The 13,066-nt window shown below is 27.0% G+C and overlaps 1 protein-coding gene across 1 annotated transcript in view; it reads left to right on the top strand.

The window, feature by feature from the left end:
* The window catches only part of LOC136974651 (transcription initiation factor TFIID subunit 4-like), a 69,515-nt gene extending 56,948 nt beyond the window's left edge, over nucleotides 1-12,567 (top strand). The window contains exons 7-14 of the mRNA XM_067269580.1: nucleotides 169-306; nucleotides 1,916-2,118; nucleotides 6,132-6,301; nucleotides 9,947-10,077; nucleotides 10,190-10,315; nucleotides 10,412-10,468; nucleotides 10,539-10,709; nucleotides 10,797-12,567. Coding sequence (XP_067125681.1) covers nucleotides 169-306; nucleotides 1,916-2,118; nucleotides 6,132-6,301; nucleotides 9,947-10,077; nucleotides 10,190-10,315; nucleotides 10,412-10,468; nucleotides 10,539-10,709; nucleotides 10,797-10,904 — 1,104 coding nt within the window. The 3' untranslated portion in view covers nucleotides 10,905-12,567. The remainder of the gene's footprint in view (nucleotides 1-168; nucleotides 307-1,915; nucleotides 2,119-6,131; nucleotides 6,302-9,946; nucleotides 10,078-10,189; nucleotides 10,316-10,411; nucleotides 10,469-10,538; nucleotides 10,710-10,796) is intronic.
* The last annotated feature ends 499 nt before the right edge of the window (nucleotides 12,568-13,066 follow it).

The following is a 13,066-nucleotide window of genomic DNA, read 5'->3' as shown; positions in this document are numbered from 1 at the left end:
CTGTAATTCTCTGTATTTAATTATTGTACATATTTGATGTTTTCAGTTATTAATGAAATATTTTTGTTATCAGATTAATTAAGGATTAATTACAGTTAAGACTTGATTTACACATTTTATATTCAAATTTATTTAGTTTATATTAATATATTATTATATTTTTGTCAGATTGCTCATTCTCGACCAGCAGTCCAACAGGCAACAGCTCAGGTGCGAGTTATGGCACCAATGGCCGGTACTTCGTTTGCCCAGTTTGCACAGTCTGGAACTCCACAAAATATAATTACTCAACAACGTATTGTAACTGTAAGTATTTTAATTACAATTTAAAAATTATAAATTAATTTAACTGCATTTTTCTTTTTCTTTTCCATAAGCACTTAACTTTTCTTTTTCATAATCACTTAACAGAAGAAGAATATAACAATCACATCATAAAATTTCAAACAGATATATATACATATATATATTTAAAGCCATAGTTTGATTATAAAGCTTGTGTAAAATAGCACATTAAATAAAAGAATATTTACATAAATTTAAAATTGTATAAATGGAAAAATTAAATTATATACAGATTAAATTAACCATATATGAAGCAAATATGGTAATGTTAACATAATTAAAGTTTAATCAAAGAAATACAGTTATGCATGTCATAATGAAATTCTATGTAGTGATAAAATTTTACAACTAAAGATGAGCTAAGAAAGGCTTGAAAGTTCTAAGGGTGAAGTATGTGGTATGTTACAATGGCCATATGGCCAAGCAGTTAAGGTAGCAGACTACTGCTCTAGGTACCCAGGATTGAATCCCAGAATTTTTGGGGGTGGTCTGTCCAGATACATTGGGCTTTGTCCCTTACTGCTTATCTGCTCCATTATAAACCTTGACAAAACTATAAAGGGTTTACAAAAAAAAAAAAAAAATATTTTTAGTGCCCACAGGGTGGAAAGAGTTAAAAAAAAAATTTGATAGGTTAATTGTCACATGAGATTCTTTGATAGAAAAAAAGGGAACTTTTTTTGGTTTCTTTTTAACTTTTGTGTCAGTTATTTATTATGTGCTAATACATTTAAATATCTGAGATTTTGATCTGACAACTTAGATTTAAATTACTCTAGAAAACACTTAATGAGAATAGATAGTGACTTCTTAAACTTCATTAGCTGTTTTCTGTTTCTTAATATTAATGATTTGAGTTGATAGTAGCAAAATGAATTAGAAGTTAACTGTTTTATTATGTACAGCACTTTCAATATATACTATGTTGGAATACCTTTTTCTTTTAGAACCTAAAATTGCTAATGCAAAAAATTTATAATTTTAAATTACATTTAAACTGAAAAATATTTAAAATACAAGATTGAATTTTAAAAAAAAATCTTTATTAAACTGTAAGTCTTATCACGTTTTAAATGTAATAGCAGTTTGCAATGTTAAAGTTCTTCCTGCTCTTTCTGAAAATTCTTTAAAACTGATAAGCCTTATTTCTAGGCAACATGCTTCTTCTGATGAAAATCATTAATATTTGCTTCTAACAAAACGTTTTCTTATAATTATTCTATTTTTATTAGCTTTGTTAAGGAAACCTGTAGATTTCCTAGAAATCTAAACCTGTACTTTAGATTTGTAAATATGAAATTATTTCCATCTTTTGATAAATCAATAGTAATTGGAAAAGGGCTTTAGAGAGGATTTCAAATTCTAAAATTGAGAAATGATGGTGATCTAATATAGAAATAATCTTTAGTTAAATCTCTTGAAAATCTTATAAAATATTATAAGATTAAGACTTTTTTTAACAAAGTTCTCAGAAATTTATTTTAATCCTAACTGTAAATATATAAATTTTAATGATAAAATGATTTGAAAATTAGTTGTATTTTAATTTATTAAATGTTGCACTTTGTAGCCCCGGTTACCGGCATCTGTAGTGAGTCATGCAAAGAGTTTATTAGTGACAACTGCGACTAAAGCGGGTGTTTCTCTGTCTTCAACTGCTATTTCTCCAGCAACAGTAGGAGTTCTTCAAACTAAAGGAATTACTGCATCTAGAACTGTATCCTCACTTGGTGTACAAAAAGAAAAAGAAAAAAGAAGTTATTCGTCTTTGAGGTATTAAATTAATTCTTTTTCTTCCTCACTTATATATTTATCTATGAGAATTACATTATGACAAAGTTAATATCAAAATAATTTAAACAATACATGCTATTTGTTTTAACTTTTTGTTATCAAGTTCCAGTCAGCACTTTCAGTATTTCAAGCTTTATTTAAGTCATTCAAAACTCTGAAAAAAATTTAAAAATAAGAATGATGCAAGTGCATATAGATTAAATACTAAGCTGATTTTAGAAACAAAAAAATTTATATTATGAAAATATAAGGTTTTAACTTGTTTTAAACATACGATAACAATTGCTACAATGACATAGTGTTGTTACTGTTAACAAGTAATGTAGTTTAAGACAAAAATTTATTTTTATTATGTTGATCAAGGTATTACATGTTTTATAAAAAAAAACAATATTTTATTTGAATCATTAATTTTAGATGCTCTATGAACTATTTGAAATTGTGAAGAACATTCTTAGTATTTACAGTGTGGAAAAAGTTAATTTTTTTTATTAGGAAATTGCAAAACAAAGAAAAGAAACATTTGATATATATATATTATAATATTTCTTCTTAAAAAACATTTAATATGTATTTAATTTTATTAATTTTATGAAATTTAATATCAAAACTTTTAAGTTTTCCTCATGAAATGGATAATACTTTAATGTGCATATTATTTCCATAACTATTAAATAATTTTAAATACATTGTAATAACAGTTTTATTTAAAATCTTTTGATGTTGTTATGTATTTTTGGAAAAACAATAAATGCTATTGTTAGTTTTTAAATTTTTGGATTACACAAAGTTGGAAATTACAATTTTAGTGATTAGTTATCAGCAATAAATGTAATTAACATTTGTAAATTCTATAAAATTACATTCTTACATGCTACTCCGACTATAATTTCAATATACATTGTCTTAACATGCATTTTTATAAATCAATATCCATATGAAATTTATTGACAAATAATTAATCAATTTGTGATTTATTTTAAACATTGTTTAATATTAAATATTCTTATCACAACTTACAAAAAAAAATGTTTACCTGTTAACCTAAGTAATAGATAGGTTGTTTAATAAGAATACAAATGAAAATTTTAAAATAAGTTGCTCTGAATATATTTTTTGATCTTTAATTTATTACTTAACTAACATGTGTAAAATGAGAATTAGGAACACCACAGGATTATTTCATTAAAACCTGTTTTGAGTTTATTTAAGATTGTTTTAAATTAATCTTCCTGATTCTTTTGTTTATGTTTAAATCAATAAATCTTAACCTGTTTTTGTAATAGATGATATATTTTTTAAATCAGGATTAAAATCAAACAATTATTTTTGCTTTTTACATTAGAATTATTTGTGTTTAAAGAATCAAATGAATCAACCTGTTTAGTTCTGATTGAACTTTTTTGAGACTGTTTTGTCATATCAGATTGAACATTTAACAAATTCAAATCTAGAGCAAAGTAAAATTTTTATTGACATGTAATGGATTTAAACAACGATATTTAACTGTAAAATGTTATTAGAGATAAATATAAAAATAAAATATGATAAACTTATTACAGTAAAAATAATTCCAAGAAATGAAAAAATTGGATGGATAGTAAATTACTGAAATTCTTTTTACTGTATTGTTAAGTTTTAGTTATATTTTATTTATATAATAATGACTCGTAATCTGATTTTAAATAATTAATGCCAAATGATCTGCTGAAAATTATCAGGTTGGAATGGGACTCAAACTCATTCTGGTCAGATTCTTTTCTTCCACAAATTTCTAAATTAAAAATTAATGTTAGATGGTGACATATCTGCCTGCCTCTAGTCAAATTAATTAGTAATTAATCATTAACAAAGCCCAAAAATAGCTGATAATTTGGCAGATCATTTGGTGTTATATTTCATTTTCATTGAAAACAGCATTTTAAAGTTAAATTCCATTAATATTTAAATTTGTTAAATGTCCCTGAAAATTTTTAGGTGGTCCTTATTTGAGTTAAGTGTTTGATCTGATGATGATATGAAACAGTCTTGAAAAACATTTAATTGAAAATAAATAGGTTGACTGAATTTTTATTCCAATTGTTTCTAGAGAAATTGATCAGGTATTAGCATTATTCTAGCCTAGAAATTGATATGCAGATTTCTTTTAATTTTTTTGTAAAATTATCAACTACATCAATGATAAATTCAAATAATTTTTTTTATTGAAAGGCCATTTCTTTTTATAAAAATTTCTCATGTATCTATTATTTATTTCAACTTTCTAATGCAATAAATATTTTAAATCTTTACTATTTCATGATCCTCAAAATATATTCCATTTCTTACTTATATTAAAATTTAAAGTGAAATTTGTCGGTAGAATATTTACATTTACATAAATGGTTAAGTTTAAGAACAAAAATGAATTGTAATATATATGTTACAGTAAAAACCTGTTTTTAGTGAAAACGCATTTTAACTAGTTGAAACTAGTTTTTACTGGATGTCATTGTTAAAACCTGTTTTGTCTAGTTAAAACTAGAATTTACTGCTGTACATGTTTTGATTTTAGATAAAACTAAAATCAAACATTAACTTTTTAACTTTTAACATTAGTTAAAACTAATTTTAGCTACATAAATACGTTTGGGGGAAATAAATAAAGTGATGATTGGGATTAAAACATTTGTATTATTTAATACGATATTTATTGAAAATATTGGTCACACATCTGTTATTAACATTAATTAACCCTTTATCCCTGAAAGCACTGATCGATCGGTACCCTGGCTTTTTAAGCAAAACTTTGAGGGTACTGATTCATCGTTACTTTGGTAAATATCGATTTTTGTAAAATTTATTAACAATAGATATAATCTCGTTTGGTATGAAGTGAATAAAGTATAATAATTCATTATATTAGTTGATAGCAGTATAAAATTTTGATTTCAAACAAATGTTTAATATAATGTACAATAATTTCAAAACGAATAAACATACATGCATAAGTGTTATATCGAATTGTACAAAACAATATTCTATGTCTTTCTGGCTCAGTGCCAGCAAACAACTATGTAACTAGATAATGTTAATTTTCACAAAATGTTACAAATTATCAAGTTTGTGTGTCAGTTCTGATATATATTATTTTTTTTCTTATAAATTTTTCTAATAAAATGCATTGAAAAATATGGTATTTAAAACTAAAGATATTAATAAATGTAAATGATTTTTTCATATAGATATAATGATAATTTGATTTTTGGTGAATTTTTAAAATAATATTGCCTGACTGACTTAGGAGAGATCGCAAAATAAACGTAAACAAGATGTCGGGGGAAAAGGGTTAAAGCGATACGAAATTCATCTTACACTATAGGAATGTGTTAGCTGAATGACCTTGGTCAAAACAGTTTTTACTAAGCCATTTTGTTAAAACCCGTTTTGTCTAGTTAAAACTAGTTTTAACTCAAATTCATTTTTGACTAGCAGTAAATTCTAGTTATAACAATGTCATCCAGTAAAAACTAGTTTCAACTAGTTAAAATGTGTTTTCACTAAAAACGGGTTTTTACTGTAACATATATAAAAATACTAGTTACACTAGATGGAAGAATAACCACAGAAATCCATATGCAAAGATGATGATTCTAAATTTCAGTGCTTGAATTTTCATATTTCCCTGTGTACACAATTTCTTTCACACTAATTTATTGCTCAAATACTCCATTTAATTTATCTGTAATTTAAATAGCCACAAAGCATGATAGAAATTTATGTGATAATTCTAAAACTTAGTCAAATAATTTTCAGTTTGTTGCATGTTATCTGTCACATTAGAAGTGTGGTAAGTGTGATGTTGACTAATAAGTAAAAATAAATAATCGTTTGCATTGATACTAATTTGTATTAGTTGAGTATTATAAGTTTGATAGAATATAAATAGCAAGTATTGCTTTATTTATTTACGATATAATTGTTAAATAGGTTAACAAAATTTAAATTTGTAGAGACGATGACGATATCAATGATGTGGCGGCGATGGGTGGTGTCAATCTAGTGGAAGAGAGTCAGCGTATCCTAGCATCAAATGCAGAAATTGTAGGAACACAAATTCGGTCTTGTAAAGATGAAAATTTTGTTTTTACCGGTGCTCTTCAGAGAAGGATTAACATGATAGGTAAGAAAATTATATATCTGCTAATCTTATCACTGTTTGAGAGAGACACTGTACAGATAAACTAACAAATTTCTTAAAATATTTTGTCAGTATTTTTCATATTTTCTTCCATTTTTATGTTCAGTGACAAGTTTTTCACAATATTCATATTTTTAAAAAATGTTTTTATAGTCTGTTGTAATATCTTCCAAAATGAGATAGCTCTAATTTTTAACAAAAATTAATATCTAATTTGCATTTGTAAAATTGACACTAGCATGATCGTAGTACAAATTTCAGAATTTGCTTTAAACATATCTGTGTGTCTATATATATACATACTATATATAGTAGTAAAACTATGTAAACTATATATAGTTTCATACTATATTTATAGTATAAAACTTATACAGTAAACCAGGATTGTATGGTACTGAATATTTTTTCTAGTTTAGTAGGATTTCATTTTGAACGAGTTTCTTTTAATGTAGAAAATCACTCCATTCTGAAGAATTTTTTCCATGTAGGCAGGTTTCTGTTTTGGACAGGTTTTATGGTACAAAATTAATGCATATATATTAAGTTTTCTGTCAGAGATGACTAAAAGTATAAATAACACTTACGTTAAACCTGGTAACCAGAGTGGTTGTGTTATAAGATAGCTAACATTTTCGAGGCCCCTTCTAAAACGTTAGCTATCTTATAACACAACCACTCCAGTTACCAGGTTTAATGTAAGTGTTATTTATATTTAATTTCGGTGTGTGGAGATGACTAAAAGTTTATAAGAAATAATTTTTTAATAATAAATGTTACCATAACCATAAACAAAGATATTCATTGTAGATGTGTATGTGTAAATCTGTTTATGTCTATAAAACACATTAATAAACTTCTAAATTGTGGTTAATCTCCATACATCATCAAATATCTTTTTATTATTTTAGAAGACACTTGCAAATGTCTGTGTTTGGATTAATTATTATTTAAGATTTTTTTATTAATACTCGGTGGTTATAATTAAAGTTCCCTACTCAGACCTGTCTAGAGCTCGTTGTCGTGGACGTATTTTGATAAAACTTGGTATATATGTTATATGGACCATGGGGAAAAGGAAAATGCAAAAAAATATTTAGTTCGAATTTTTACCACTAGGTGAAAAAGTGGCACATGAAGAACAAGAAACACAAAATGGAAACATGCAAGAGGATTTTATTCACAACATTTGTTCAATGTGCAATCCATTTGCATCAATTACGTGTTCAAAATACCTTACAATGCAATCCATTTGCATCAGTCACATGTTCAAAATGCCTTATAATGCTGTAAGGTGTTTTGAATATGTAATTGATGCAAATGGATTGCACATTGAACAAATGTTGTGAATAAAATCCTTTTGCGTGTTTCCATTTTGTATTTCTTGTTCTTCAAGCGCCATTTTTTCCACCTAGTGCTAAAAATTTGAACTAAATATTTTTTTGCGTTTTCCTTTTCCCCATGGTCCATATAACATATATACCAAGTTTTATCAAAATACGTCCACGACAACGAGCTCTAGACAGGTCTGAGTGGGGCAACTTTAATTATAACCACCCTGTATTTGTGAAAAGTTTATCGTTTTTGAAATCTAGATATTGACACTTTCTAAGTACTGTCACTTCTATTTGTTATTGTAAAATGCAAATTGTCTGATAACACAAAGTATTATTACATTTAAAAGAAGAAAAAGCTATTTTTGTTAACAAAATATCAAATTACAGCACTAAGTACTACAGCATTTAAGAAACAAAAAAATAAAAATAAATAAAGTGTAAAGTTTAAAATAAACAGGCTATACATGTACAAACTGTATTTTCTGCTCTTATTAAGTTGTATTTTCTTGATAAAAAAGAAATGTTTGAAAACTGCTATGAGGATTGTGTTTGGTTTAATTTATTTAGTGAATTTCATTTTCTTGGATAATGGTGACAAATTGAAAATAGAATTAATAGAATTGTGTGTCAGTTTTAGCAAATAAGATTCCAAATTAATTTCATATTAAAAGTATGGTATTACATTTTTTTAAAAACATGTTACAATATCATGGATTCTGAATGATAACAATAAAAGTATAAAGTTGTTAGTAGCATCTATTTTTACTAGTCAAAGTGAAGGATATTGGACTGTTTTAGAGGGTTGATGGTTCAGATATAATGTCATCAGCATTTGTAAAAGCAATTTAATCTAGTAACAGACTTTATATCATGTTTAAATATTTATCAGGCTTTTATAACTTAATATTGAAATTCAAAATTTTTATTTTGGCTAGTATTGATCATTATTATGTCTCTTCAATTATGTGGGTCCATGAGTTTGTACAGTGGAAGAATAATTATGTTCAGTAGAAAATATAATAAACTTGGAAAAAAATTAGAAACATATTCAAAAACATTTGCCTTAGTGGAGGAAAAATAAATATCAAAACAAAATAAAAAGAAATATAGATGCATTTAATTTTTTCAAACTTTGAACTGTTTTTTTGTCAGAAATGCTAACAAACGTGTTATATCATTGAAGTTGAATTTGAAAGACTTGAAAGTACTAAGTTGCATCTATTTTTAAGTATTAAAACAAAAATATCAAGTAAGAGCAGCACCTTATTACCAGCAAGAAATTTTAATAAGAACAAGTACTTTTGGTGTAATTTACATCATCTTTGGGTTCTCTTACTTTTCAAAAAGATTATTATTAAAAATTCTTTGTAGTGATAGTGTTTAGTACTAATTTAGTATTTAAATCAGTAGATTAGTAACATAAAATATCATTTTGTGTTACTAGTTTTCCTCCATTTTCAAAACATCATTTTCCTCCATTAAACAATTGAATTTATTTTATTTGTAGAAATTCTTTGATAGAAATATGCTTATATACCGTATTTTACAGACTATAAGACGCACCTTAATTTTTAAGCAATTTTTTAAAAAAAATACCTGTTAGACGCTATGGACTATAAGACGCACCTGAATTTTGGAGGCAATTTTTTGAAGAAAAAAGTGCGTCTTATAGTCCGTAAAATACGGTAATTAATTTTCAGTATCAAAAATTTATTAATGGTTACAAAAGTTTGGAGATTGATGAAATCACAATCAGTTAAACTTTATTAATAATTAATGAATCTTCATTATTATGTTAAATTTATTTTTTAAAAATAAAATTAAAATTTTAACTTTTTAATATTTTCAAAAATTAATTTCCTTGTTTTAAATTGTTAATAAATTTACTTTTTAAATTAACATACATTAATAATTTCCTCAATTCATTTAATCAATTTTTACTTGAATTTAAGAGTAGATTAAAAAAAAGAAGTTATTTTTTAAGCACCCATAAATTTCCTAAGAAATTATAAGTTATAAAAGAAATTTCAAAGAGAAATTTGACTCTGTAAAGTTTTATCATATTAATTTTGAAAGAAATGATTTAGCTATTCATAGAATTTACTAACAAAATTAGCTCTAAAGATATTTTTTCCTCTTTTAAAATTAAAATTTCTTTAATTAACATACATTTTAAAAATTATTTTTAAGCATCCTATTCAACAACATATTTATTGATTTTTTTCATAACTTTTCTTTCTTCCTCTTTTTTTTTTATTTTTGTATTAATTTAAATATTTCTTCATTGATTTAGCGGCAAAATACGGTTTAGGTGACACTCCTTCGGATGTTTTAAGTTTAATCTCTCATGCCACCCAAGAAAGGTTGAAAACATTAGTAGAGAAATTAGGTATAATTGCTGAACATCGAGTAGAAAATATCAAGGTAATTTAGAAATTCTTCGTCTTTTCCATTTTTTTCCTTCTTTTTTCTTCTCATCCTTCTCCTCTTCCTTATCCTTCTTGAAAACACTCATCTGGTAAATTGTTTTAAATAGAATGATCCTCGGTATGAAGTAACCCAAGATGTCAAAGCCCAGTTAAAGTTCCTGGAAGAATTGGATAGGATAGAGAAAAAGAAACACGAAGAACAAGAGAGAGAGATGCTGTTGAGAGCGGCAAAGGTTTGTTTCTATTCATTTATTTTGCTTTACGAGATGAGAATCATTAAAATTAACATATAATAAAATACGTTTTAAATCATCATTAACCATTTTCAGAGTCGGTCGAAGTTAGAAGATCCAGAGCAGCTGAAACTAAAGCAAAAAGCCAAAGAGGTAATTCATATTAATTACTTTAATATGTGGCATTGTCTAGTGATTAATACATAAAAATGTTTTTAAACAGATGCAAAGAGCAGAGATGGAAGAGATGCGTCAGAGAGAAGCAAACATGACGGCACTCCTCGCCATCGGTCCCAGAAAGAAATTAAAGCCCGATCCATTAGGAATAGGTCTCAACCAACAGCTAGGCCAAAGTAGTCCATCTGGTATCAACAATACAATTGTCAAACCTCAGGTAAGATCTCAGTTTTTTGTATTCTCGTACCTCTTCCCCTTTAAGTCTTTGCCCATTTATAAAAGAAAATAATAAACTTTTCGACAGATGCGACCACGAGTAAAGAGGGTGAATCTCAGGGACCTTCTATTCTTAATGGATCAAGAAAAGGAAACAGTGAGGACTCCCCTTTTGTATAAAGCATACCTAAAATAGAATTCTGACATATCGGTGGTCTGTTCGGGCCTGAGGTTTTGTCAGTAGGTGATGCCAATCCATCCACCTCTTGGAACAGTATTCCTCTCCTCACATATAAGAATTCTCCCATTTTGCATCCGATTTACTCCAGCAGAGAACGAGAGAAACAATCAGTGCAACGTGACATACTTCCGGAATACTGTTTCCTGCCATCTCATGCATCTTTTCTATCGTGAACGATTGTAAAATTCTGTACATATATAAAAAAATCATCATTCTATCGACCATTTTGCGTAAAAAAAGTCTGTTATTTGTAGTATATATGAACATGGAAGTGTGTTTATCGATACTTCGTCGGTTGGCAAGACTCTTCACCCCGGCGCCCCTACGTCACACATGTGCACCCCATAATTGTTACGTTTAGCAGTGGTTGCACCGAAAATTTCATCACATCAGACAAAAGGTGTATCATCGACTCTGTAAAAAGGAAAACAAAAAAAACAGGAAAAAATACACAAAAAAATTGAATTGCGAGATATTCTTTGTTGCCATTTTTAATATAAGAAATATTAAAGAGGAAAAAAACATCAACAAACAAAAAATTTGCATAAGTTCATTTGAGAAGGGACGAGACAAAAAGTGGAACAGTCAAAAAAAAAAGAATTGAAATTGCTCAATCTCCTCGTCATTTGTTGAATGCGAAGTTTGTTTTAATTGTATATTGTTAAATGTTAACCGAATAGAATACTTATAAACAAATCAGACTACGAACAGAATTTTTGTTTGCCACCCCTATTAATTTTTATTTTCTACGGAAGGATTTAGAGTACAATTTTTTTTAGTGTTTTATTTTAGAATTTTTTTTAAAAAAAACCCTATTTATACATTGCGAGTGGAAGTTTAAAGCAAACAAAAATTGTAGATACAGAACAACAAAGAATGGTTTACTCTTTAGGGATTATTTGCTGTATTTTAGTGGACAGTTTTCTTTTTTAAAAAAATGCCGGAACGTGTGGTAAAATACTTAAATTTATCATTCGCAGCGAGTGGTTAAACGGTTGAAAGTATTTATTTATTTTGTGGATCAGTTTAGGAGAAGGCACAACTTCCTCCAACATGATTCACCGTTTCATGCGTGTGTACATAGCATTGGCAACCCTCCCGTACAAAAGAAAAGTATATAAATATATATATAAGAATCCAACAACCAAAAAAAAACTAACTTTGATACTGCCACTAGTTAGTTGGAATTTCATTATTCACCAATGTTCCTTTCTGTACACATCAGGACATTGTGTATCGCAAAGCCTAGTATACCACAAAACGTAATTGCCCAAAAATGTTATTTTTGATCAACTTTGGGACATATTTGATATTTTAAAAATGAAAAATTATTAAAAAAAAAAAAGTCGGGAATGCGACCGGATCCAAAAGGGATGTAAAAAGCCCTGTTTGTTGTATTATGAATTGTATAAAAATTAATAAAAACAAATGATGATAATATAATAATTATGGGGCTATTTAATATTTGTCAGTTCTGGATGTCTGGCTGTGTACAGATGTAAAATTCATGCTGTTGATAACGAATGATTACTGTAATAAATACAAATCTCCATATTATTATATATAAAGAGGAGAGAAACAAGTTTTTACATAAAATGTAGAAACATGTTAAACTTAATTATTGCTTGATTGGTTATTTTCTTAAACGATTTTACATCATTATAAACGTTTCTAGAGCCTTGTCCACACTCAGAAATCTAAACTTTGTGGAGGAAAACGACTTTTTAAGTGTCAAAATTCTAGTATTAATGCCAAGCGTTTAAATGGTAAATTATGGTACTCTTCATAGAGTTTTTCAGATTTTTGAGAGTGGATGGCTCGAAATATTGTGGTTTAGAATGTGAAATGAAGCAGGAGGCCATTTTTTTATATATATAAAAGTAGTTTTTATGTATGATACAATAAGGTTTAGTTACCAAACAATGCTACAAGCAGAGAGAAAAAAGAACAAATTGACAGATGGACCCACAAATTTTCAATTCTTAAGACGATTCGGTGCAGAATTAGTAAGAAGCATTGCATATATATTATTATTATTATTTATTTTTTTTTTGAAATTCTGAATAGGCCCTGTCTGGAATTAACCTTTTTCTCTTACATTTTTTAAAAAATATTTA

This window comes from Centruroides vittatus, unplaced genomic scaffold, assembly GCF_030686945.1.
Source record: "Centruroides vittatus isolate TY-2023 unplaced genomic scaffold, ASM3068694v2 contig_352, whole genome shotgun sequence".
Lineage (NCBI taxonomy): Eukaryota > Metazoa > Arthropoda > Arachnida > Scorpiones > Buthidae > Centruroides > Centruroides vittatus.
Note: the sequence above shows the minus strand (reverse complement) of the source record. Positions and strands in the feature narration are given on the sequence as shown.